The 24,292-nt window shown below is 42.5% G+C and overlaps 1 protein-coding gene across 2 annotated transcripts in view; it reads right to left on the bottom strand.

Moving 5' to 3' along the window:
• Positions 1–1,228: 1,228 nt before the first annotated feature.
• Positions 1,229–24,292, bottom strand: part of ANAPC1 (anaphase promoting complex subunit 1) — a 100,183-nt gene continuing 77,119 nt past the window's right edge. Inside the window, exons 40-49 of one of the 2 annotated variants that reach the window (XM_081254227.1) lie at positions 24,080–24,197; positions 23,040–23,117; positions 22,610–22,677; positions 21,461–21,599; positions 19,381–19,467; positions 18,055–18,150; positions 16,234–16,432; positions 10,675–10,809; positions 5,051–5,178; positions 1,229–4,507 (exon numbers count right to left, since the gene is read on the bottom strand). In XM_081254227.1, coding sequence (XP_081110353.1) covers positions 5,063–5,178; positions 10,675–10,809; positions 16,234–16,432; positions 18,055–18,150; positions 19,381–19,467; positions 21,461–21,599; positions 22,610–22,677; positions 23,040–23,117; positions 24,080–24,197 — 1,036 coding nt within the window. In that variant the 3' untranslated portion in view covers positions 1,229–4,507; positions 5,051–5,062. Of the gene's footprint in view, positions 4,508–4,806; positions 5,179–10,674; positions 10,810–16,233; positions 16,433–18,054; positions 18,151–19,380; positions 19,468–21,460; positions 21,600–22,609; positions 22,678–23,039; positions 23,118–24,079; positions 24,198–24,292 lie in introns of those variants that run through there. The other variant, XM_081254226.1, reaches the window with a different exon arrangement.

Raw genomic sequence — 24,292 nt, 5'->3', positions numbered from 1 at the left:
GCTTTCAGAGAACAGCCGAGTGTCTGATAATGGAAAAGGCAAGTGAACAGCACTGGGAGCTCAGGGGAGATAACCAAGGGGCTGGAAACTCCATAAGCAAAGCCCAGGGGAGAACAAGTGGTGGGGACTCGGTAGGGGTTGTGTTCACATCTGGGTCATTACATCCCACACAGCATCACAGGGTCTGCTCCGGAACCCAAGCAGAAAGGGTGTTGATAAAGGGAAGCAGATGGAGGGGTCTTTGGAGCAGATGATGAAGAAGCCCCAACAAAGCTCCAGAAACTCCAGGGCGGGGCCCCCGGGCAGAGCTGGTATTAACGCCCTGCTGCCAGGTGTGCACCCTCTGCCCTCGTGTCCGCCTATAACGGCTTCGCCTCCTCTCCCACCTCCCGGCCTTGCTTGGGCATCTCTCGCTGGCACCTCCCAATGGCACACTCTTACCTGGTCCCATACGGGAAACACAGGTGGAGGCTAAGGAGAGAGGAGGAGGTGGTGAAGACGCCGAGTTGACATCCAGGCCCCTCACAGGGCACAGGGGATGACCTACAGGTGAACCAGTGCAACAGAGGGGGTGTGGAGGGAGGTGACCAGACAGCACCTGCGCCCTCCTCTGGGGACCTACAGAGACTTCATCGCCTGAGGGCTGGAGCGCCTCTCATCTAGATCTTACCAGGCAGGAGACTGCAGCCAGGGATGCTAATTACAGTGGATTTGCTAAGGATTCTTCCTTCCACTCCACAGTTATACACGTTTACCCAAAATATCTTCTTAATCTCTGAAATGGTACAGTAAGCAGAATTAAAACATTCTTGATAAGTGAGAGATATGCACACAAAGAAACACAAATGAAAGAAAAACAAGGGGCACCAACTAGCTTCCAACCACTCTCCCTGTGATGAGTCCCCCAGTAATGTGACTCCACAGATCAGGATCTGGCATGTCTGGGTTCTGAAAGCACACGGTCCACAGTGTCCCAAGGCTCTGCACCTGCCCATAAGACTCAGGATGGCGCCACTGACTACACAGGCAAGGCGAGACACTTCACACCTTAGTACTGGAGTAAAAGCAGTGGAAATTAAGAGCATGTGCTTACTTACAGATTTTCATTGCTTTTATTGAGCTTACTATAAAATTACTTCTTTTCCTAAATTTCCTACTTCATGTCTTAATAGACCATGGAAGAAATCTTTTCAGCTAAAAGAGAAACTTTTTAATTAAGATGTTGTAATGACCAAGAAAGCAACACACAGGCTAATTCAATTAATGTAATTCCAAGAAATTACACAAAGGCCTTTGTTTTTCCAAAGATGCACAGAGAAAGGAAGAGTCAGTGTGTCTGCTTTTTAAAGGTGTTCATAAACTCTGCCTGGTGCAACGTCCTTGTAACTTACATTTCATCGGCAACGTCCCTGTAACTTACATTTAATCGGCCTCTTCCTGAGGGTCTACTGGACCAGGAAGACAGGCAGTAAAGGACCAGGTTCTCGGGTAGAAACAGCGTGGTCTGGGTGCCCAGGCTTGTCTGGGCTGCGATGGGGAGCGGTGCGGACTTGGGCCAGCCACCCCTCCCTGAGCCTCCGGGTCTCAGCTGTAGAACGAGGGGCAGGACCAGATGCCACCCGAGGGAGCTTCTGGTGCAGCTGCCTGATCGATGGGCTCCCCTCGTCTGGGGCCTGAAAGTCCTGCCCTCTGAGCAGCCCCCACTTTCCATCCCAGCCTCACTTTCACTCAAGAACATAAGATGGAGCAAAGCAAGAGGATGGAGAACAGGCAAGTCTTCCTGATCCACAGGCAAAAATCAAGGATGTGGTTTTAGGGGCTCTTTTATCGAAAAAGACATTTCGGAAGCTTGTGACCGTAATGAGAAGCAACCAAGGTATTTGGGAGTAGGGGGAACCTGGCCTTGGAAGCAGGAAAACACAGTCACCTGGGAAGCTTTGGAACCAGCGTGGGTATCTGCCGGGCGCAGTAGGTGCTGACAGAGGCCTCCACGTGGAGGGGATGCATTTCCGACCTCACCTCCGTCTCCTTCCACTGCTGGTTAAAAATTGCAGACACAGGGGCACAGAGGTGACCAAATCCTGTCCCTTCCCCCATTGCTTAACTGGAGAGATCTTCATACAGTGAGGCATTTTCCCCCAAATCTGGTCAGTATGAGGATGGGGAACCCAGAAGAGAGGCCCCCAACCCTGTATGAAGGAGGCGACAAAGTCTTCCTGCTTTGGTCTCACATTGGTCCACGGCCTTCAGTTTCCCCCAGTTCCCAACACCCTCTCCCGGCCTGGCCTACTCCTGTCGCTCAGACTGGGCTTTGGCATGTGCTTCCCTTGGAATCATCACAAGCCCATGCCTCTGACAATTCCTGCCTCGGCTCCCACAGGCTCTGGCTTCCAGTCCAATGCTGGCTCCCACGCTCGGGCCTGTCTGCAGCCCAGCAGGCTCGCCGACCTCCCACCAAGCGTGTTTGCACACTGACCACCAGGCTGAGAGGTGCGAGCCCCCTCCTTCCTGCCTCCTCTAGGATGTCAGGAGATGCCCTAAGCTGGGACATGCCCCTCTCCGTATGCTGTGAAGTCAGCTGGTTTCTAGAAAAAGGGTGAGAAAGTGGCCTTTTTCAAGTCAGATGACGCAGCACCAAGGAGCAGTTCTGTGAGGCTTACACCAATGGTGTCCTGCGGCTAAAGCCTGGCGTCTATGCCTCAGAGCTTCCCACAAGTTCATGCCTTCACTCCTTTGGAAGACACTCGAGCCAGGAGCACAGATGTCAGCATCCGTCAGGGAAAACAGTAATAACCTGAGTGTGTGTGTGACTGTACTGTTTCTTTAATCATGTCCATCTATGGAGGCAATGACATGCATTTCTGTCTGTGTAAGCAGAGAAGATGGATGGACAAGTGAGGAATCATACTGTGACAGACATTACCAGTACTCACCAGTGTCTAGTTCTCCCCTTTGTGAAAGAACACGTACAAGGTGGAGCCATTTATTTCATGCTAACAGGCTGTAGCCAGAAGTGACATGGTCCACTTCTGGGCCCAAACACTCAGAGCTGGATGCGTTTCTCCAGCTCTTCCCTGCCATGGCTGTGAGGAGGCTAAAACGTTCTGGATGGTGAGGGCCATATTCTCAAGATTTTTTGAGAGCCCACAAAGAGCTGGCACTGACTTCTCCGATGGTCCTAACATCTTTGCAGAGTGTCCAGAACATCATCTGTGCTCCTCGGGAGGCCCCAGATATAAAGACCATGCTGTTTCCAGACCATCTGCAATCTTCCATCCTGCTCTCTCCCTTATAAAGCCTGATTTTTGCTTTCATTGACAACATTCCAATGACTATTCTCCTTCGTACACCAGAGTTCATACGTGTGCAAATAACTCAGGTCATTCTTCAGTCAGAGAAAAGCTTAGAAGTTATAAACAATTGAGGGTGAAGTCAGCAACAGCTGCCCAATGCTGAGTTCTCTATGCCCTGATTCAAATGGAATTTCCATAATCTACCATTTTAATTTTTTTCTTTTATTTTTAATTACAAGAAAAAACTCTTTAAGTGTGAAGGAAGCACATTTCACCCTCCCTATCAGCCACCTTGCCTATGCTTCACATGCAGGGGCAAGTCCCGGGGCGGGCACACAGGTGGAACAGTGAAGGTCTGAAGAGAACCACTGATGCATGCCTTCCGGATGCAAGCCCCCTCTGCAGGAGCAAACACCACATGGGTTTTTGTCAAACTCTCAATGGAAACATTTCTATTTGCTTTGATTTTTACTTTTAAAGCTAAACCCCACAATTCAGGGTGTGGAAACATGAAATCACTGGATGGACCTTGCAGCTTTGACCAGTTTACGGTCCCACCGGCCATTTAGGAGGCAGAGGGCACATCAGTATCTGGACAGCAGGGAGCCTTCTTCTTCCTGGACTGGAAACCTGAAGCTGCAGACACCTTTATACGAATCCCTTTCCTCAGCATCTGGTCCAGAAACTTGATACAGACGTATGTTCTCTAAATCCTGGGTGGAAATGAACTTTTTTCTTTTTAATACATTTATTTATTTTATTTCATTTATTTTATTTTTGGCTGTGTTGGGCCTTTGATGCTGCGAGCGGGCTTTTCTCTATTTGTGGCAGGCGTGGGCTACCCTTCGTTGCAGCGCACGGGCTTCTCATTGCCGTGGCTTCTCTTGTTGTGGAGCACGGGCTCTAGGTGCATGGGCTTCAGTAGTTGTGGCACACGGGCTCAGTAGTTGTAGTTCGCGGGCTCTAGAGCACAGGCTCAGTAGTTGTGGCGCACGGGCTTAGTCGCTCTGCGGCATGTGGGATCTTCCTGGACCAGGGCTCGTGTCCCCTGCATTGGCAGGCGGATTCTCAACCACTGTGCCACCAGGGAAGCCCCTGAACTTTTATTTTAAAATATAACTTCTGAAGACCTCTCTGTAGTGGACATTTCTTATTTTCTCTATTTAGAGCAGGCTTCATGTTGGGCAATTCTTCATTAGGGTATAAATCTCCTCCTGTTTAAGATGATCAATCATACTATGAGGATGCCTGGCACTGTCACAGGATGTACGAACTTACTTTAGACAAGACTATGGTGACACCTTAGGAAATGCTAAAAGCCCTTCATTGCTGCCGAAAGTAAAACTATGACAGAGCTTCTTTAAACACTTTGCATTTCTGAGCATAAAGTCACTTCACCTGAATCACCATTTCACCTGAATCACCTGAAATCCTTTTGAAAGATTTCAAAAACTAATATCCATCTCAGCCCCCACTGTTCCACTCTCTGAAACCCCAAACTAATCATCAAGAGTTTTGAAAACAAACCAAAAAATTTTATTTACAAAAGTAAATTTTCACTCATTTTTATATTCTTCTAATGTTAATGCCAACAGCAACAGAGTCTCTGGGATATTTAAAACCCTTGATTTTAAAATACGTTGAGGTTTGTGCAGCTCATTTCCCCCCCAGTTATATTATAAAACTTATAAAGGTTTCTTTAGCTTTGTTGTTTGGTCACGTTTTTGTGCAGAAGTCACGTTTCAGGGTAGGCTTACCACCAGACATGATCACATAAGCATTGGCTGTGGATTTCCAAGAAGCAAAGGAGCCAATCTCAGCAAAGCTCGCACTGGCATCTTCAGCTGTTTAAATTTGAAGAGGAGTTCTGCGAAGCTTGTGTTCCCTAAAGAAATGGAATTGGAGGGAAGGGGTCACATATCTAAATAAATTCAGCAACACATCCTCTTTCAAGGAAGCTTCAGACACATAATCACATTTCAAGCTGGCGTTCTTCCATTTGAAAACAATTACTGAAAGATAATATTTAAACTATGAATTTCCCTAATGCACTATAGGGTATGATTTGATATAAAATTTTAATTTATCCATTCTGTACTTCAGAAACTGACCTGTAACCATATGTGAAACTATTAATACTGTTTAAATACATATATTACTTAAATATAATTAGTACATGTGCCCATCTATCCTCAATTACCATAATCCATGCACTTAATAATTTACCTAAAAAAAAAAAAAAAGACATAGGCTCAAAATGAGTAACAGAGAAGTTAATCTAACGCCTCTTCCTCTAACAAGCAATGGTTCCCAACCTTGGTCCAAGAGAGTCTGATGTAATTTATGTGGAGTACAGCCGGGGCATCTGGAGCTTTGAAAGCTGCCCAGGTGATTCTGATGTGCAGGCAAGGGCAAGAACCACTGCTCTAAGGGGATGCAGCAAGTGTATTACCTGCAAATTCTATTAAGCATCATCTTCCTCTTTGCCTCCATCCTCACCACATGCCACTGTCCACAGTTCCCTTTCCTCAGCCCCAACATATACACATACATGATCCCGATGAGTCTCTAAGCCACAACAAGCATCCTAGTAGACATGCAGACAGCAGAGTGTACAGGTGGGTCATATGATCCCATGAAGATGGACAGAGAAGAGCCTCATGATATGAATCGAGTGGCTTTCTGATAAAAGCATAACTAACACAAGAAAGAGTTGTAATGCTGCACAAAATATGAAGAAAGCAACTATTTCTCTTTAGTATTTCCTTTTATCGACTCTGCCAGTAATCTGTGAATTAAATGTGTTTAACAAACCTCAACAGGAATTAAGAGAAATTTCCTATTTAATTGTTATCCACAGTGTTTCCAAGACCTTGCTAAAACTCAAAGACAGAGAACAAATACATATGAGCTATGGAAAACATCTCCAATGTTCTGATACACCGTGGACTCTAACAGACCATTTAGACTTCTTTTTTTTTTTCTGGCCACAACACGCGGCATGAGGGATCTTAGTTCCCTGACCAAGGATTGAACCCTCACCCCCTGCAGTGGAAGCACAGAGTCCTAACCACTGGACCACCAGGGAAGTCCCCAGACCATTTAGACTTAATGTGACTATCGCTATGGTTAAGTTTAAATGTATCATCTTGCTATCTGTTTTCTATTTTCTCTGTCTGTTCTCTGGTTCCCCCTTTTCCTCTTTTCCTCTCTCTTGGACTGAGTACTTTTTATGATTCCACTATAGCTCCTTTATTGCTTATTGGCTCTAACTCTGTTTTCTTATCTTAGTGGTTGCTTTATGATTTATAGTATCATCTCCATCACAGATTACCTTCAAGTAAGATTACACCTCTTCACAGGTAGTATAAGAGCCTATGGCTGTAATTCCATTTCTCCCTGCCCAGCCTCTGAGCTATTATTGTCATAAATTTTGCTCTTCAGATTTTACAAATCCCATAGTACATTGTTATTATTTTTATAAGTCAATTATCTTTAAAAAGTATTTTTAAAAGAAACAAACCTTATGTATATATCCATGTAGTTACCATTTCCAATGCTCTTCATTCCTTTGTGTCGATCCATATTTAAATCTGACATTATTTTCCTTCTGCCTCAAGGACTTACTGTAACGTTTCCAGTACTGTGGGTCTGCTGTTGATGAACTGTTTCAGCTTTTGTGTGTCTGAAAAAGGCTTTATTTCATGGTCTTTTTTTTGAAAGATATTTTTGCTGGGTATAAAATTCTAACTAGATAGTGTTTTTCCTTTGAGTCCTTTATAGATGTTACTCCACTTATTTATCACTTGCATTGTTTCCTATGAAAAATATGCTTTCACTCCTATTTTTGGTTCTCTGTAACACGTGTCTTTCCTCCGGCTGCTTTTAAAGACTTTTTATCTTTAGTTTTGGGCAATTTGGTTATTATGTGCCTTGGTGCAACTTTCTTCATGTTTCTCAGGCTTGGGATTCATGGAACTTCTTGCATCTGTGGACCTCAGTTTTCATTAAACTTGAAAAATTTCCAGCCATTATTTCTTCAAGTATTTTTTTCTGTCCCTCTCCCACATTTTTCTCTGCTTCAGGGACCCCAATCTCATGTAAATTGGGTCCTTTAAGTCCCAGAGCTTTTACTCCATTTTTAATGCTCTGTTCCTTTTGTTTTTTAATTCTTTTTTTCTTTTTGCATTTCATTTTGGATAGTTTCTAATGCTGTGTCTTCAAACTCACTATTTTTTTTTATTCTGCAATGTCTAATCTGCTATTAATCCCATTCAGTGTGTTTTACTCAGAATTATAGTTTTCACCTCTAAAAGTTCAGTTAGATTCTCTTTATATTTCCATCTCTCTTAATGTTCTGAAATATGGAATAAGGTTCTATGGAATCGAGTTATAATAACTGTCTTAATGTCCTTGTCTGCTAACTAACATCCATGTCAATTCCAGGTCAGCTGTAATTGATTTCTCACCTCCTTCATTATAGGCTGTATTTTCCTGTTTCTTTGTATGCCAGACATCATGAATTTTACTGTGGGTGCTGGATATTTTTGTATTTCTGTATTCTTGAGCTTTCAGAATATAGTCATATTACTTGAAAAGCAGTTCGATCCTTTTGTGTCATGCTTTTAAGATTTTTAAGGTGGGCTAAAATATTTTAGACTAGGGCTAAATATTTCTGTTTAGTCTGTTTAGTCTAGGGCTAAATATTCCCCATCATTGAGGCAAGACCACACTGAGTACAGCCCCTTAAATTGTGAAGTTGTAGGAACAGACACTGTTCCTGAACCTGTGCAAACTGGTTCTCTCTAATCCATTAGGACAGTTCTTCCCTCAGCCTTGGGAGACTTCTTCACGTGCATGTGCTGATTAGTAAGGACTCTTTCTGATATTTGAGGGGTACCCTCTGCAGACATCTGGCATTCTCTGTGTGCAGCTCTCGCCTCTCTGGCACTCTATCATGTAAACTCTAGCTCCTCTGGCTCCCTGTACTCTCAGCTCCACCACCTCAACTGAAGGAGCCTTTCAGGCTCTTCCTGGGTTCCCTCTCCCTCCTTCACAGTCTGGAAACTCTCAAGGCTGTTAGCTGGGCCAATTACAGGGCTTATCTCATTTGTTTCTCATCTCTCAGGGATCACTCTTCTTCACTGCCTGATAAACGTCTCAAAAGCCACTGTTTCATACGCAGTGTCCAGTTTTGTTGTTTTTTCAGCTTGTTTATTTTGTGTGTTTTGTTTTCTTGTTTCAGGCAGGATAGTAAATCAGATCTCTGTTACTCCATCCTGGATGAAAAAGGAAGTCTATGCTTTAAAATTTTTTCTTATTTTTAGTACCTTGACTTTTATGCAACTAGGTGTGGTTTTCTTTGTATTTATCTTGCTCAGGGGTCACTGTAGGTTGATGTCCATCATCCATTTTTCAAAATTCTTAGCCTCTGTCTCTTTAAATACGGCTTCTATCTCATGTTCTCTCCCCTCATATTCTGGGATCTCAACTACATGCATGTTCAACTTCTTCACCACGTTCCACATGTCTCTTACTCTCTTTTCTGAATTTTCCATTCATTTTTCTCTCTATGCTTCAATCTGTTTATTTTCTACACACTTGTCTTCCAGTTCATTGATCTGCCATGTCTAATATGTTAATTAATCTACACACCGAATTCTTTTTTCTTTTTTTTTTTTTGCTGCACCCACACAGCTTACAGGATCTTAGTTTCCCGACCAGGGATCAAACCTGGGCCCTGGGCAGTGAAAGCATGGAATCCTAAGAACAGAACTGCCAGGGAATTCCCTATATACTGAATTCTTAAGTTTAGTTATATTTTTCAGTTTTAGAATTTCCATTTAACTCTCACTGATTCCAGATTTCTGGTGAAATTCTGTATCTTTTCCTCTATTTTCTTGGAAATATTAGTCAGTTATTAGTCACAGTAACTCCAGATACTGGAGTTATGGAAGTCTGATAACTCCAATATCAGGATCACATACACGTCTGTTTCTTCTACCTTTTATTCTTATTATGTCTTTTAATTTTGATTCAACACTGATATTATGAATTAAAAACTGTAGAAGTTTAAGACATATTTTCTTCCTCCTATACAGGTTAATTTTTCTTCTATCAGGGAGGTAGCATGCAAGCAGATATCCTCAATTCTGCTCTAGGCTAATTTTAGGTCTGGTGTGTTTCAGTTTTACCTTTCCTGCTAGGGCTTAGCCCTGCTACTGTTCCATGTGAATGGCTGGGATGCTTACTAGAGCCACTCCGCCTTGGCAGGCCTTGAGTACCGCCCTTTGTCTCCTTGGCACTATGCTGTTGTTGGAATCGTTGCCCACGTTTTTAGCCTCCTGGTTTCTGCTAGATTTCTTGAAGTTTTATCCTGCACATATGCAGGTTAAGATTTGGCAAATGCCTCAAGGGAAGAGTGCGTCCAGGTTTTTGAGTTATTATTCCTCTTGTCCCCTCCTATCTGGGATTTTGCTCCTCAGGTTCTAGTCCTGGGCAATCATTAATCCAACCTCTGGCTCCTCTGCCCAGTAGCACTGCTGCTTTTTGCTGGGACTCTGCTTCGTGTCATGAATTGACACATGCCTCTGGGAGAAAGCCAGAGTAAATATGGAGCTCCTCAAATGAGTCCCTTCTCTCAGGAATTCTTGTCTCTCAATCAAGTCTGGTCACTATGGTTGCCACCAATTCCTTTAAACTTTATGTAGCTTGTCCACTTTTATATTTGCTTTTGTAGGAGAGTCAGTCTAATGCAAGCAATTCCACTGTGGCCATAACTGCAACAGAAGTCTCTAAACAGTGCATTTTTATCTGAGGTTTTCAAAGCAGCTATAAATCAGTAATATCATTAAATTTTAAGTTTAAATGATCAAATGGACAAATTTTGTATCTGATTCCATATTCTGAAAAATACAGTTAGATGCTAAGATTTTAAACTCTCTATTATGAAAACATTCAAATGTCAATACATACAAAATTAGGCAGCTTTATAATATTAGAAATTAATATTATGTGTTTTAAAAAAATCCAAACTGGAAACCCCAAAAAATACAGAAAAATAACTTTAATAAAAATCAATTAACAGAGAAAAAGAATATGAACATTTAGTTTATTAGTATATACTGGTTGGTATCTGGGGCCCTGTGAAGAATCCGTCGTCTTCTGAACGTGAATAAAGGTTTATGCATGTGCCAAATTCGGATAGTTTGGGGTTTGTTTTTTCTTCCAGAAAAAATTCTCAACCATAACAGCCAAACATGAATGAAGCCAAAACCCCAACTGGAGAAAATAACTCAGTTTAGAAACACCTCCTAACAAGAAACTAAACCCATCAGCGGGTAATACAGGTACTGACAAGAGGATGCAGATGTGCAATTACCTTCTAGTCCTATGGACGGCAGGTGCCGTGGGGCTGGCACTGAGTGGTAGACAAGGAAAGAGGCCAGCATGCTCAGCTGCGACTCCTCGCAGGGCTGCCCGTTGAGGTAGGCGTGCACACACCCATCACCCCCAGCTGTGAGAGAAGCACACGTGGAACAGAACCAATTGATTACAGAACTGAGAGGTCCAAGGCACGCCTTCTTTTTATTAGTTTCTCCTCAAGGGCTCATTGAGCACTCACCGTATACCACACAGGTCCTGTGCTGGGCATTAAGGCTACTGCGGTAAAGCAGACAGAGTGCCCGTCGCTGCCGAGTTGAGAGTGCTGCGGGGGACGGAGCTACTACATGCCTCACGATGCGAACAGATGCTAAGCATAAGCTGTGATGAGTGCCGTGAGGGGCAGTGGTCCCCACGGTCGTCTCCCCACCCACCCTTCTACCACCCTTCCCTCCAGTGTCACATCCGAGGGGACTGACTGCAGCTCCAGGACTGGATCCTGGTCTGCCTTGGCCAGAGCTGTTCAAACTTCAACAGGCACCAGAACCACCTAGAGGACTGATTAAAACACAGATGGGTGGGTCCCCACAATTTCTCGGATGGGGCCAGAAAAACTGCATTGATAACAGGTTCCCAAGTGATCCCACTGTTGCTGCTCCAGAGACCACACTGTGGGAACCACTGGTCTGGGACAATCAGGGCAACCCCACTTCCCTGACACAGTGACTGGTTCAAGGACAGGCAGACCTAAGCCATTCAGACAGACAATCTGCCCTGGGGATTGACTGAGGAATGTGCATGAGTTCCAGTGCAAGCCAGAGACACAAGGAGATGCTTGAGAACATGTTTGCTAGAGGCCTCTGGGAAACAAATCCCTCGTTCTTATGGCAAAGCTCCTGGAAGCAACTCTATTCCTCCTCTGAGTTGGAGGCAAGGAACTGTTACAGTCAGTTCATTGCCATCAGAAAGAAGTACTCTGAGGATAAAGCCATGGCACAGAGTGTCACTGAGGGAACTTCAGAGAAATGGAGCTGGAGTCACTGGAGCGACAGCCTGCCGTAACTGTGGACTTCCAATTATATACGTTTATAGGTGTCCTATTGTGGGAGCCAGGCTGAGTCAGGCCTTCTGTTACTTGCAGACAAAGGCATTTTGATACAGAGAAAAAGGTTGAGAGAGAGAAAGAGAGAAATAAAGATGGCAGGAAAGCTGCCTGAGGCAGTGTGGTCTTGGAAGGCCTGTGTGGAAGGGGCATTTAAATGGAGGCTGCAAGAATGAGTATGAGCTGGGCAGGCAAAGAGTGAAAGGAAAAAGGTTCTCGGGAAGGGAAGCAGCACATTTAACAGTCCCGTGGTGAGAAAGAACTCCATGCTTTTGGGGAACTGGAAGGGACCAGGGTGCCTGACTGGAGTTTGTGAGGAGCAGGTGGTATAGAAAGAGGCTGTAGAGGGAGACACAGGCCTTGCTGGTCATGCGGGGCCTGCTGGCCACATGTTACAGATCTTTTTCACAACTGAATCAGCAGCCTTTGCAAGGTTTTAAACAGAAGTGTTAGATCTGTTTACTCTTTGAAAGACCATTGTCAGTTGACTAGAGACAGTGAGAGGGAGATGAGAATGAAAAGCAGGAAGACTTGCAGGAGGCTACAACAGCCGTCCAGGCAAGAAATAATCATGGTTTGTTCTAGGATAGAAGCAGCAAAATGTGGACAGAGTTAGGAGATATTTAAGAGTTAGGACTGAAAGGATGTGGTAATGGATTGGCTACCACAGAAGAGAGGAGAGGGAGGGAGAGGAAGGGGCAAGGGTGACTCCCAGAAAGGTAACAAAGGAATGACAGTGAAATAGTGATGAAACTAAGAAAGAATGGTCGGAGGGTTTTTTTTTTAAAAAAAAAGAATTGGGAAAGTGTGCCGTCACAAAGGTCAAGGGAGGTCTGTTTCCATAAGAACCAGACGGAGCGACAGGAAGACTATCAGGGGTCCACTGAACCTGACATGAGGATGTTAGTCTGGTGGGAGTGGGAACATCTGGGGGTGGCAGCAGGAGGGGTGATAAAGGAGGCAAGAAGAGACCCTGCTGTGGCAGCTTCTCAAGAGAGGAAGGAGAGAGCGTGGTCGCTCACAGTTCCTCGTCAATGACTTTCTCATGCCTACTGGCTTTTTTTTTTTTTTTGCAATACGCGGGCCTCCCACCGCTGCGGCCTCTCCCACTGCGGAGCCCAGGCTCCGGACGTGCAGCCTCAGCGGCCATGGCTCACGGGCCCAGCCGCCCCGCAGCATGTGGGATCTTCCCGGACCGGGGCACGAACCTGCGTCCCCTGCATCAGCAGGCGGACTCTCAACCACTGCGCCACCAGGGAAGCCCTTGCCTACTGGCTTTCTGTTTCACCGATTTTCTCTACACTTTTTCTGCTTCCAATTTCATTGATTTCAGCTCTTCTATCCTTGCTTTAGGTTTATTTTGCTTTTCTTTTTCTAATTTCTTGAAGAACTTAGATTAGTGATTTGAGACTTTCCTACTGTAACCATTTAGCACTATAAATTTCCCACTTTAGCAGGAAGACTTACACTACAAAATTTCAAAATTTACTCTAAACCTACAGTAGTTAGGAAAGTGTAGTACTGGCATAAAGACAGACATACAGATCAATCGTACAGAATTGAGCCCAGAAACAGACTCACACTTATACAGTCCACTGATTTTCAACAAAGGCTCCAGAGCAATTCAATGAGAAGGAAAAGTCTTTTGCACAAGTGGTCCTGGAACAGCTAGATATCCATATTTAAAGGTGAGAAAAAAGAAAACTCCTACCTCATACCAGGCATAAAGTAGGAGAACATATCTACAAAACATATCGGACAGAGCTTGCAGCCAGAATATGTTAAAAACTCCTACAACTCAATACTCGACAGCCAATATTAAAAATGGGTAAAGTTTGAAAAGACATTTTGAAAAGGGTATGTGAATAACGAACACATGCAAAAATAATTAACATGATGAGTCATCACGGAAATGCAAATTAAAACTACAATGAGACACCACTACATATTCAGTAGACTGTCTAAAACTAGAGACTAACAATGCCAAAATCTGCACTGCATCCCACTGCTGGCAGGAATGTAAAATGGCACAATTTGGAAAATAACTGAGCATGTCAATGGGTGAATGTAGAGATGATATAAGAATGGCAGAATGTTGATACTGTTGAAGCTGGGTAATGGGATTTATTATAGTATTATGTTTACCTTGCATTATGCTTTAAATTTTCCATAGTAAAATATAAAAGTAAATAAAACTTTTTAAGTTCTTCAACTTTAAACCCATTTTCTTTGCTCGATTAAAATCCATTTGAGGAGATAAATCACAAAACATGTACACGATATGATCAATCTGCTCCATTTTCAGACTTCATGGCTATAGTTTGGGTTACTAGTGAGCCACCTTAAAAGTCCATATATGCATCTGTGATTTCACTGAGACACAAATATGAATGACATTTTCCAGTGCTGCCACACGGCCTCTGCATCGTCATTTAATTTATTGTTCTCCACTCCAAAGCTAACAGTTATCTGTGAGGGGAGACCACATACTTAAGAGTTTTTCTTGGTTTTTGTTTTTTGTTTTGCGGTGCGTGGGCCTCTCACTGTTGTGGCCTCTCCCGTCGCGGAGCACAGGCTCCAGACGCGCAGGCTCAGCGGCCATGGCTCACGGGCCCAGGCGCTCCGCGGCATGTGGGATCTTCCCAGACCGGGGCAAGAACCCATGTCCCCTGCATCGGCAGGCGGACTCTCAACCACTGAGCCACCAGGGAAGCCCAAGATTTTTTTTAAAGTGATAGTTCTTTTTAAATAAAAAAATAGATACACATTTTTGGCAATCAGAGTGGCAAGTCAAAGCTGGTGAAGGTTACTTACAATGCTGTAACCCACCAAATGCCCTGAAGAGCAGTGAGGAGAAAGCAATTCCGGGCACTGTTTTAGAGAACGCTCTAGTCACTGCCAAAGCTTCTATATGAAACATGCAAATCAGAGAATCTGCAAAGGTTTAAGGACTTATTTCTTATCAACAGCAAGGGTCTGCTATGGGTGATCAAACACTAAATTGAAGTAAAAAAGAACATCAACACCTATAAAATAACATGTATTTTTTTCCCAAACATGAGAACAAAATGATTATATTTTTAGAAATTGTGAAACTGCACGAGCTTTCAAATCCCAAGAAGAAATAACAGAGCACGTGCAGGTGTTAAACATAAACACTGGGAGTTTGAAATTGCTGTTTTCCATATATATCACTCACAATCTGGTTTACAGTTAAATTTTTTCAGAATTTTTTTTAAAGAAACAAATAGCGTATTCATCTGGGGGGAGAGAAGGGTGCAGATGGGAAATAGGGAGGCAAGGGTCCCCCTCACGTTTGCCAAAAACCACTGCCCCACCCGCCTCTACCCTCACCTCCCTCCTCTGGGGAGGGGCCCTGGCAGGCTCCCCGCTTCTAGTGGGTCTCCCTCTTCCTCCTCCCCTGCACCTCCAGTGCCTGGGCAGAGCCCACCCCAGCTCTAAAGCCAGGTGAAGACAGGATCAAACTAACATTCTTCCCCCTTCCTCCACCTCCCCCTCACTCCCATCTCGTCTTAACTAAAATACAGAAAAAGCAAGAGCAGCTGGGACCTGGGAGAATCAGTCACCCGGGGGCTGGGGCAGGGCAGGTCAGGCAGCGGAGCCTCAGCCAGGTGTAGTGGAACAGGCAGATAGCTTTAAACATAATTATATTCAAATTCCTGGGTTCTACGGGTTACTAACAACTTTACAGAATTAGGAACTGTTCCTACTGATATCACTAGAGTTAGTATTTACTCAAAGCAAGTTGCTGTCAGATACATACTGGAAGCATTAGAACTGAAAAAAATTAAAAGATCAAGGGGTTAACTATTAAAAATCAATTTCAGGCATATATCACACATCAAACAGCTTTCCATATAACAAAAGGCCCCATCACTTGCCTCCCATGATTACTTCTACACTGTCAGGAGTAATTTCACAATCTCCCTGCAATCATAAGGCAGTGCTTCCGCTGACAGAAAGCCAGTTACATATGCCCCATGTCCTCACTGACTGACTCACAGAACTGGTAAAAGAAGCATTCACTCTAAGTCCACATCAAGTTTTCAGTGTACACAGGGTAAAGGCAGAAAAAAGGGCCCTGAGGTAGGTGACAGGCCACACCCCTAAGAAACAGAAGAGAGAGGCACTGGAAAGAAACATGATCTGATGTTAGAAAAAATAAAACAAGTTCCTAAGTATCAAGTGGTATTTAAAATGCTATATATATATATATATATTCTCCCCGTGGCTTATAAAGCAGAGTTAAATATATTTGTTAAAGAAGTTAGAGTAGATAATCAATGTAATTCACCTAACTGGAAACATTACATCTATAGCCATTCGGGGCTGTACTCAGACTTACCTTGCTTTCCAATGAAAAAAAAGGTCAAAACAGAAACACCTGAGTCCCAGTGTAGCTTAAAAACACAAAGGGCACAATGCTGTTATTACCTTGTAGCCACTGGTCCAGAGTATTATCAATAGTGCATTTGACAACAGGGAGGAATTCCGAGTTCATAAAGAGCCCTCGCTTAGGGTGGTTCTGCAGCCGCTCCTGATGGCTTCTGGAGCTGAAAAACTCTAACATCAACTTTATCTGCCAAAGTTCAGATGTCTCGGACATTTCTCTTCTTCCCAGTCTTCTTACAGCCTTGCAGAGAAAAGAGGAACAGCAACCCACTTAATGAAAGAGTAAAGATGCTAACTGTCAGTTTCCTCAGAGTTGTATACTAGAGTATGTTTTAAATGTGCCTCATAAGATCAATAAAGGGCACAGGGGAACCCATTCTGGGTTTTGCTGCAATCTGCCCCACAGAGGAGCCCCCTACTGGGTTTACATACATGGCCCACTCTCCTCAAAATGAACATGAACAGCTTTCAGGTGAAAAAACAGCAAAGGCAAATGAGCTCATTCTTGGCTCAATGGCTCTGAAAAATGAAGACCAATAGGTCTACAGCCAGTCACCTCTGGGAAACCCAGGCTGGGTACAATGACATGGCCAGGATCAGGCCAGGGATTCCAGGGGTCAGAAGGCAAAAAAGAAGTATTAATGATAATGCTGTTCTTGGGACCCATCTGCAAAGTCACCACGGCTGCGACCAGAAGGGATGTTCTTCTCTAGATACACACCCACAACTGCAAGGGGTGAAGGTTCAGAGCGTAAAAAGAGAACACACTCTCAGCCAGCAACTAAAACATACAACTCATTACTTGGCTGTTGTATAGAGAGACACTGTGAGAAGCAGTACCAGTGTGGACCTCATATGTTCATACTTATCAACCAAAAAGGTGGATACGTGACAATAATGGCATTCTAGGCCTACTCGGTTACACTGGAACTGGCCTTTTAATTAAGATTGTTACTTAACACAGGTTTTTGGGAATTATCTCCTGTGTTTTCCCACTCAGTTTTTCAGTAGAGATTATTTTTCCATTAGAGATTACTTCCTTTGGCGTTAGACACTGAGTCCCAAATTCTCATCTGTGAACTCATTATATCACAGTCACTCGAAGGGTTGTTTAGAACTACAGATCCTGGACTTCATCTCAGAAATTCTGATTCAATAGCTATGGAATGGGACTTGAGGATCTGAACTGTTAAGATTTCCCAGATAAATTTTAGCCAAGTTAGAAAACTACTGGCTTAGTTTAACTGCAAATTTGAGTCTGAAAGATATGACACTATTAAAAAACGCCATATTTATTACTAATAACCTAAAGTGAATAAATTAGTCCGATCCTTTAGGAAAGCTGTTGAGCATTATCTTCTGCATTACCCCTTTTAGGCTCTTTTAAAACAACAACATGAAAGAAATTTAAAAATGAACTCCAGCTCCCTAAATCCCACATGCTGATGCTGTAACCTCTGTGAGCTTAATTTACGCAGGTGTGATTGCACACCACTGCTATCGTCAGGGCACCGTTTGTTCACTTACTGCTCACTTGCATCATCTTTTCCACGAAGAGGCTTTATCAGGAGGAAGGCAAGAGACATGAGAATGCTAGGGGAGAAAGGAAGGGAAAGTGCTCTTCCTCTACTCGTCAGAGGAAGAGGCCAGAAGAGGCGAACCCCTGGAGTAACCCCACTTGTCATCATGAACTCTAAGCTATACAGAGCTTTCAACTTTGATAGGGATTCCTTTTTTAAAATTCTAAAAGCAAAGGAGAAACTAAAGAGATGGACATAGAGAGAATCTTACCTCACTGTTCGTATGTTATGTGAAGTACAGGATAAATCTCATCAGAATTGGAATAGGTTTTTTGAACCATACCTGATCCATTGCTATGTATGCAGGTAACATCTCCGGGGTCTCCTGGGTCACACATTCATATAGTACTGAAGAAAAGAGATCCAGAATTTCCTGTTTCTGTGGAAAGTCAGAATCTTTTTGTAGCACATCAATGTATATTCCAAAATCAATTCAAAAAACAACTGTATAGCAATTACTATGGCCCATTCTTAAGTTCTGCAGTGAATGATATAAAAGGGCAAAACAGCTAGTTCTTTATAAAATCAAAGTGCATGCAATATTAAACATCAATAAAATATAACCAAAATTAAGTCCCATGGGACAGTTAAGGCTATAAGTGCTGTGGATGAGAGGAGTGAACCAAGCTGGGTAAAACGAGCAGACAGGACATCACAGAGCTATGTCTTGGGTTGGGCTGGCAAGAAGAGGATCCAGAAAGGGCACCCAGGATCCACCACACCAAGGTGCAGTAGAAACACTGAGCAGAACAGGTTAGGGGAAGCCTGCACAGCAAGCCCAGTAAGGGCAGGCATGGGCTTTCACCAGAGACCTGTGGTCTTGAGGGCAGGCCCCAGCCCTCACTGGCTGTGTGATCTTGGGCACGTGACATCTCTCAGTGGCAGTATCCCCATCTGTAAACCCACAACAATAAAGTACCTACCCTCTGGGTCAGAATTAAAGGAAAAAATTACAAAGAGTACTGAGCAGAGTGTCCAATATACAGTGAAAATTCAGTAAGTAAGTGGCAGGAAGGTTATATCACTTAACTTTCAAAGCAACAATGTAAGGTAGGTTTTATTATAATCCCACTTTTAGAAATAAGGAAACTACATCTCAAAGAGGTTGAAACTTTTTCCCAAGGCTATATACACTTGCAGGCAATAGGCCATCAATCCTGGATCATCTAATTCCTACATCCAGTCCTTGCCATCTGAAATGATAGATTAAATCAAAGATCTACCAGCAAGTATCCTTTGAATCCTTAAGAGAACGGTTTTATGACCAACAAAAAGAAGGGTTACAAAATAGAAAACAAAATTAATAAAATTATGTAAAAACAAGAGAAGGGTAGTAAACATTGAAAACATGAATTAGTACAAGAATGGACATAAAGTATCACCTATCAAAACTAATGTCTTAGGAATTTTAAGTTGTTTTCTTCTATCAAGGTAGGAAGTTACTGAATTTAATAGTTTTTGACTATGAAAAACCTATACTTGCCAAACAAAAATCATCCAATGTGCCTGAGGCATGTTATCAATATCAAAGCTAGATATGGATATTTTAGGTTTTTTTGGTGGTCCACAGATAGAAACAACAAAGTCTAGCAAACCACATAATATATACCTGACCCATGTTCACAGTTGGCTTGCAGAAATATTCAGCAAATGACAGAAGTGCTGGATCAGAAGTGAATGCTGAAATCGTTTCAGGCTAAAAAATAAACAAACAAACAAGCATAAGTGAGATAATAAAGATTTTTTTCATTACTACTCAAACTGTAATGCATGCACCTATAACCTACCTTATATTTTTCACACAGTGTTCCCACAAAACCCAAGGTAAAACTTGCTAGAGCTTCGTCAACCTGTTCTGCTGAGAAGTTTTAAGAAACTTTTTGCACAAGCTACCGTGAGCTACTGATTTATCAAAACAGGTGCTTCTTACACAACTCACCCATAAAAGGCTTTCCCCTTCCTTCCTTAACGAACTGAAAGGCAAACTAGAAACTAGAATTGTTACAGAAAAGGTAAGGAAAAAAGATTATCACTCTAATAAGCCACTCACAAAAAGACAAATGCTGTCATAAGGTCATTAGAGTCATCAAGGTCATAGAGAGAGAAAGCAGAATGGTGGTTGCCAGGGGCTGGGCAGAGGGGGAATGGGGAGTTAGTGTTCACGGGGACAGAGCTGCAGTTTTGCAAGATGAAAAGAGTCATGGAGATGGATGGTGGTAGTGGCAGCACAACATTATGAATGTACTTAGTACCAATGAACTATACACTTAAAAGGGTTAAGCCAGTATATTTTATGTTATGTGTACTTTACCACAATAAAAAAATTGGAAGGAAGGGTGAGGAGGAGTATCACTCAAGTTTCAAGACTGAAAATAGAATATGAAGGTATTACCACTTTCCACCAAGAGTTACAGCTTACTTCTGAACTCCCAGCAGGCAGGAGATGGAGATGTCTTTTAATTTTTATAAATTTGCCCCACTCAAACTCAAGTCTAAACTTATCTATTTTCTTTATAAATTGGATTACGATCTTTGAGATGGGCCCCAGTTTATAAATCAAAGCAACAGTGCTAATTCAAGTTAAACTTTGCCCCAAAATCCTTCAAAAGTATTTCATAGGGACTTCTCTGGCAGTCCAGTGGCTAAGACTTCGCCTTCCAATGCAGGGGGTGTGGGTTCAACCCCTGGTCAGGGAGCTAAGATCCCACTCGCCTCCTGGCCAAGAAACCAAAACATAAAACAGAAACAATATTGTAACAAATTCAATAGAGACTTTAAAAAAAAAAAATGGTCCACACCAAAATAATCTTTAAAAAAAAAAGTATTTCAGGGCTTCCCTGGTGGCACAGTGGTTGAGAGTCCGCCTGCCGATGCAGGGGACACGGGTTCGTGCCCCAGTCCGGGAGGATCCCACATGCCGCGGAGCGGCTGGGCCCGTGAGCCATGGCCGCTGAACCTGCACGTCCGGAGCCTGTGCTCCGCAATGGGAGAGGCCACAGCAGTGAGAGGCCCGTGTACCGCAAAAAAAAAAAAAAAAAAAAAAAAAAGTATTTCATAGAGAACGTATTGAATACTGACAAACAAAATTCACTGATGTCAACTATATCTATTTATTCCCTGGAAACTATTATAAAGGCTCAGTCATAAGAACTAATAAGTGCTACCTTGCAAAAATCTTTTATTTGGGCCATGTCTTAAGTAAATCTTAATGGATTTGAGGATTAACTATTAAGCTAAATTTTTTTTAGTGTTAAGACATATTCTGACTGTCCCTGCCACTAAATGTAAATCATCCTTAGAGTCCTGGCAGATGGCCCATATTTTATAATGGTTGTCACAGAAAACAGCCAAGAGGCCCAAGGTCATTCATCCTTTATAATATGCAATGATGAGAGAGAGCAGATCTACCTAAACGGTACCATAAATGTTATCATAGAAGTACTTTGGGTGGACTAGTGGGATTTGAACCTATTCCCTTTCATCATTCAATTTTGGGGTTTTTTTTTAATTGAGATATAATTGACATATAACAGTTTATTAGTTTCAGGTGTACAACATAATGATTCAATATATGTATATATTGAGAAATGATCACCACAATAAATCTAGGTAACATCCATCACCACACAAAGTTATAAATATTTTTTTTCTTGAGATGAGAATATCCTTCAGTTTTTACCAATTACTACCTTGAAAGCCCGAGCTTCAGAGTTCCTGTTAGCAACAGTCTGGGCCAACAGACTTTGCCACCCCATTGGATCTTCCTTGTACGAGAGCTGACCCGCTCTGAGCTTAACATATAAAACCCCGTCCTTGGAAAGAATTGACCTGAAAGAAAACAAGAATGAATTTAATATGAGGTATTACTGGCAGTTTTTGGCTGGGACTGTAGTGTTTCCCAATAATAGTATTGGGAAATAAGTGAAGTCTTAAACAAGACTTCACATGAGGTGAAGTCTTCACCACTTTCCACTAAGATATATGATGATTTACTGTGTCTAAACTCAATCAGTCCCTACAAGAAAGTCATAATCAGGTTCTGCTTTTCTCTGCCATCTAGATTCACGGGACCTGGTAAATAAGAAGTCATTCTGACTATCGGCTCAAGTGTGGACTTCAAAGAAGGTATTTTATCTAACACATCTTCATATTCCCTTAAATATCTATTGATTGGTTTATAGCAAAAAGAAAAGGATGCTGCAAATCTAAGACAGAACAATACAGAAAACAGCTACTATATAGTGTGGGAGAAACAGAAATGAGGACTGTACTTTAAAAGTTGTTACAAGCTTGTTAAACTTTCTGGGAATTTAAAGACTTAATTTACACACTAACTGAAGTGTAAAATTATTAACACTCTCTGTTCTTCAAAGTAATTACTTGCATATGACTATTTCTACCCAAAAGCAATCTACCATAACCTCAATTTTATGAGAGCAACATAACAAGAGAATGGTAAAGAGATACAACAGAAGATGTGGTCTGACAAACACCAACTGTTACAAAGTTCCCTTTGTAGACATATATAAATCAGCCCCATTTTCTTAAACTAAATCTTTCATTATTGCTCCAAAAGACAATTCCATTACTGTCCCAATTTAAGTCACTTCAAGTTTCTCAATGAATTAATATCAATAGGATTTGACTTCTAAATTTAAAATTTTACTTTCTAATACAAACTGTTTCAAAGATACAGACCACTTTATTCAACACTACATACTGTCCTGGATGACATTAAACGGTGACAAGGAGCATTCTACATAATAATCTATAATTTATACCTTCCCATATATTTCTATTCCCTTCACAGACACATCTGAGAAATTCTATATACTTACTTCAAGTGTTGGGTTCCCTTGCTTAAATCTATGAGCAGTTCCCAGTATCGTGGGCCTTTAACTTTAATCTGCCAAGATAAATGTGAACAGTCAATCCAATGCTGGGAAAGTGCTAGTTTGATAAAATGAAACCCATGCTTCTCAGAGGAAATAAAAATAAAATGGGCTAGAAAGAGATACTGAGAGGTTAACAAGCCCCATTTCCAGACGAACATGTAAGTGAACCATGTTCTCAGGCCATCTCGGCCATCAGTAAAGAGTCCCCAGTAAAGACCTTCTCTATTCCTCAGGACTATTCCTCCTGCGCTGCTTTCCTATTTCTTATAAAACACTTAGAAAGCATAGGCTTTTATTTAGCTATCTTTAAATGCTATGCTGTTCTGGTTGAATTTACCCCTTGGATAAATCTCCCTATTCACATCCTACTTACCTGCTTTAAAAGGTGGAGTTCTGGAAGAAGTGTAGGAGCCATCAATTCTTCTTTGGTTTGTTCATACCACTGAGTACCCTTTACAAATGTAAAAGAAGAGTCACAGCTCACTATACAGTCAGGGAAAAGTACAAAAAGAACATCACTCTACACTTCCCCTTCCCTGCAGTTTGTAGACAGATTGTCAAAGGGCACAAAATCCTCTCTGATACTCAAGTCTGGAAGGGCTACTGTCTACAATCCTCTGCAGAGCTAGCGCCACCTTCCAGCCCTCCGAGCCCTGCAATTCACCTGCCAGCAGCACTGAAGCTCTGCACTTGCGAGGCCTCTGGGTTTCTGCACGTCGTCTCCTCTGCTGGGAACGTGCCCGGCTTAGCTGGCAAATCTCAGCCCAGACACCGTGTCTACTGTGACGGCCTTCCAACCCCCAGAGATGCTGAATGGGAGCACGTCTCCGCTCCCCCTGCATCCCACACAAACCTCCAATTATCACAGGCTATTCTTAGTGCATCTGTGCCTGACTCCCCAGTGACAGAAGTTCCTTAAGGAAAATGACTATGTCATCTCAACTTTGTACCCCAGAGCCTAGCACAGTTTTGATATAAGGAAGGTACCTAACAATTTTCTGAAGGAAGGATACATGACTTGTAATCTATCTGTACATCTAAATCAAAGATTCCTCATCACATACAAAACCTTGGGCTTTAAAGCACTCTGCTAACAAATCTAAGAATCATTCTAATAGAATTCGTTTTTTAGAACACCACTATCAGCTGCGTAGAGTTAACATGGACATTTTCAAACTACAAGCTCTAAAGATAAAAGAGCAGCTGATGGTCTCTAAAATATTACACCCATAGACTACAAATGAGCCTGAACAGACTGGCAGAACGTACAAGAACTTTGGAAGCTTCAATTTTTACGAGAGTTCAACTCACTATTGTCATCTTTTAAAGGACAACGCTTTCAAAATATTTTGATTTGCAAAGATGGATGAGTGGCAATAAAATTACAAATCAACAACAGGGGGAGAGAGTTACCTTATAGGTCACTTCTAAGAGGGCATAGCAGGGCGTGTTTGTGTCCACATCCACGGGCACGAGAAGTCTTGGTTCTGCAGCCAGCACATACAGGTGCCGGAGAGCCTGGAGGTGATACCTGCTCAGAGAAAACACAGAAAGGTGGTAAAAAAAAAAAACAGGTGACGGCACATGAGCTGTACAATCTGCTGTGGTCTACGAGTTAAACCAAGT

The sequence above is a fragment of the Mesoplodon bidens genome (genome assembly GCF_964165515.1).
Source record: "Mesoplodon bidens genome assembly, chromosome: 14".
In the NCBI taxonomy this organism is placed as follows: Eukaryota; Metazoa; Chordata; class Mammalia; order Artiodactyla; family Ziphiidae; genus Mesoplodon; species Mesoplodon bidens.
The sequence above is the reverse complement of the archived record's forward strand: the minus strand, read 5'-3'. Positions and strand labels throughout refer to the sequence as shown.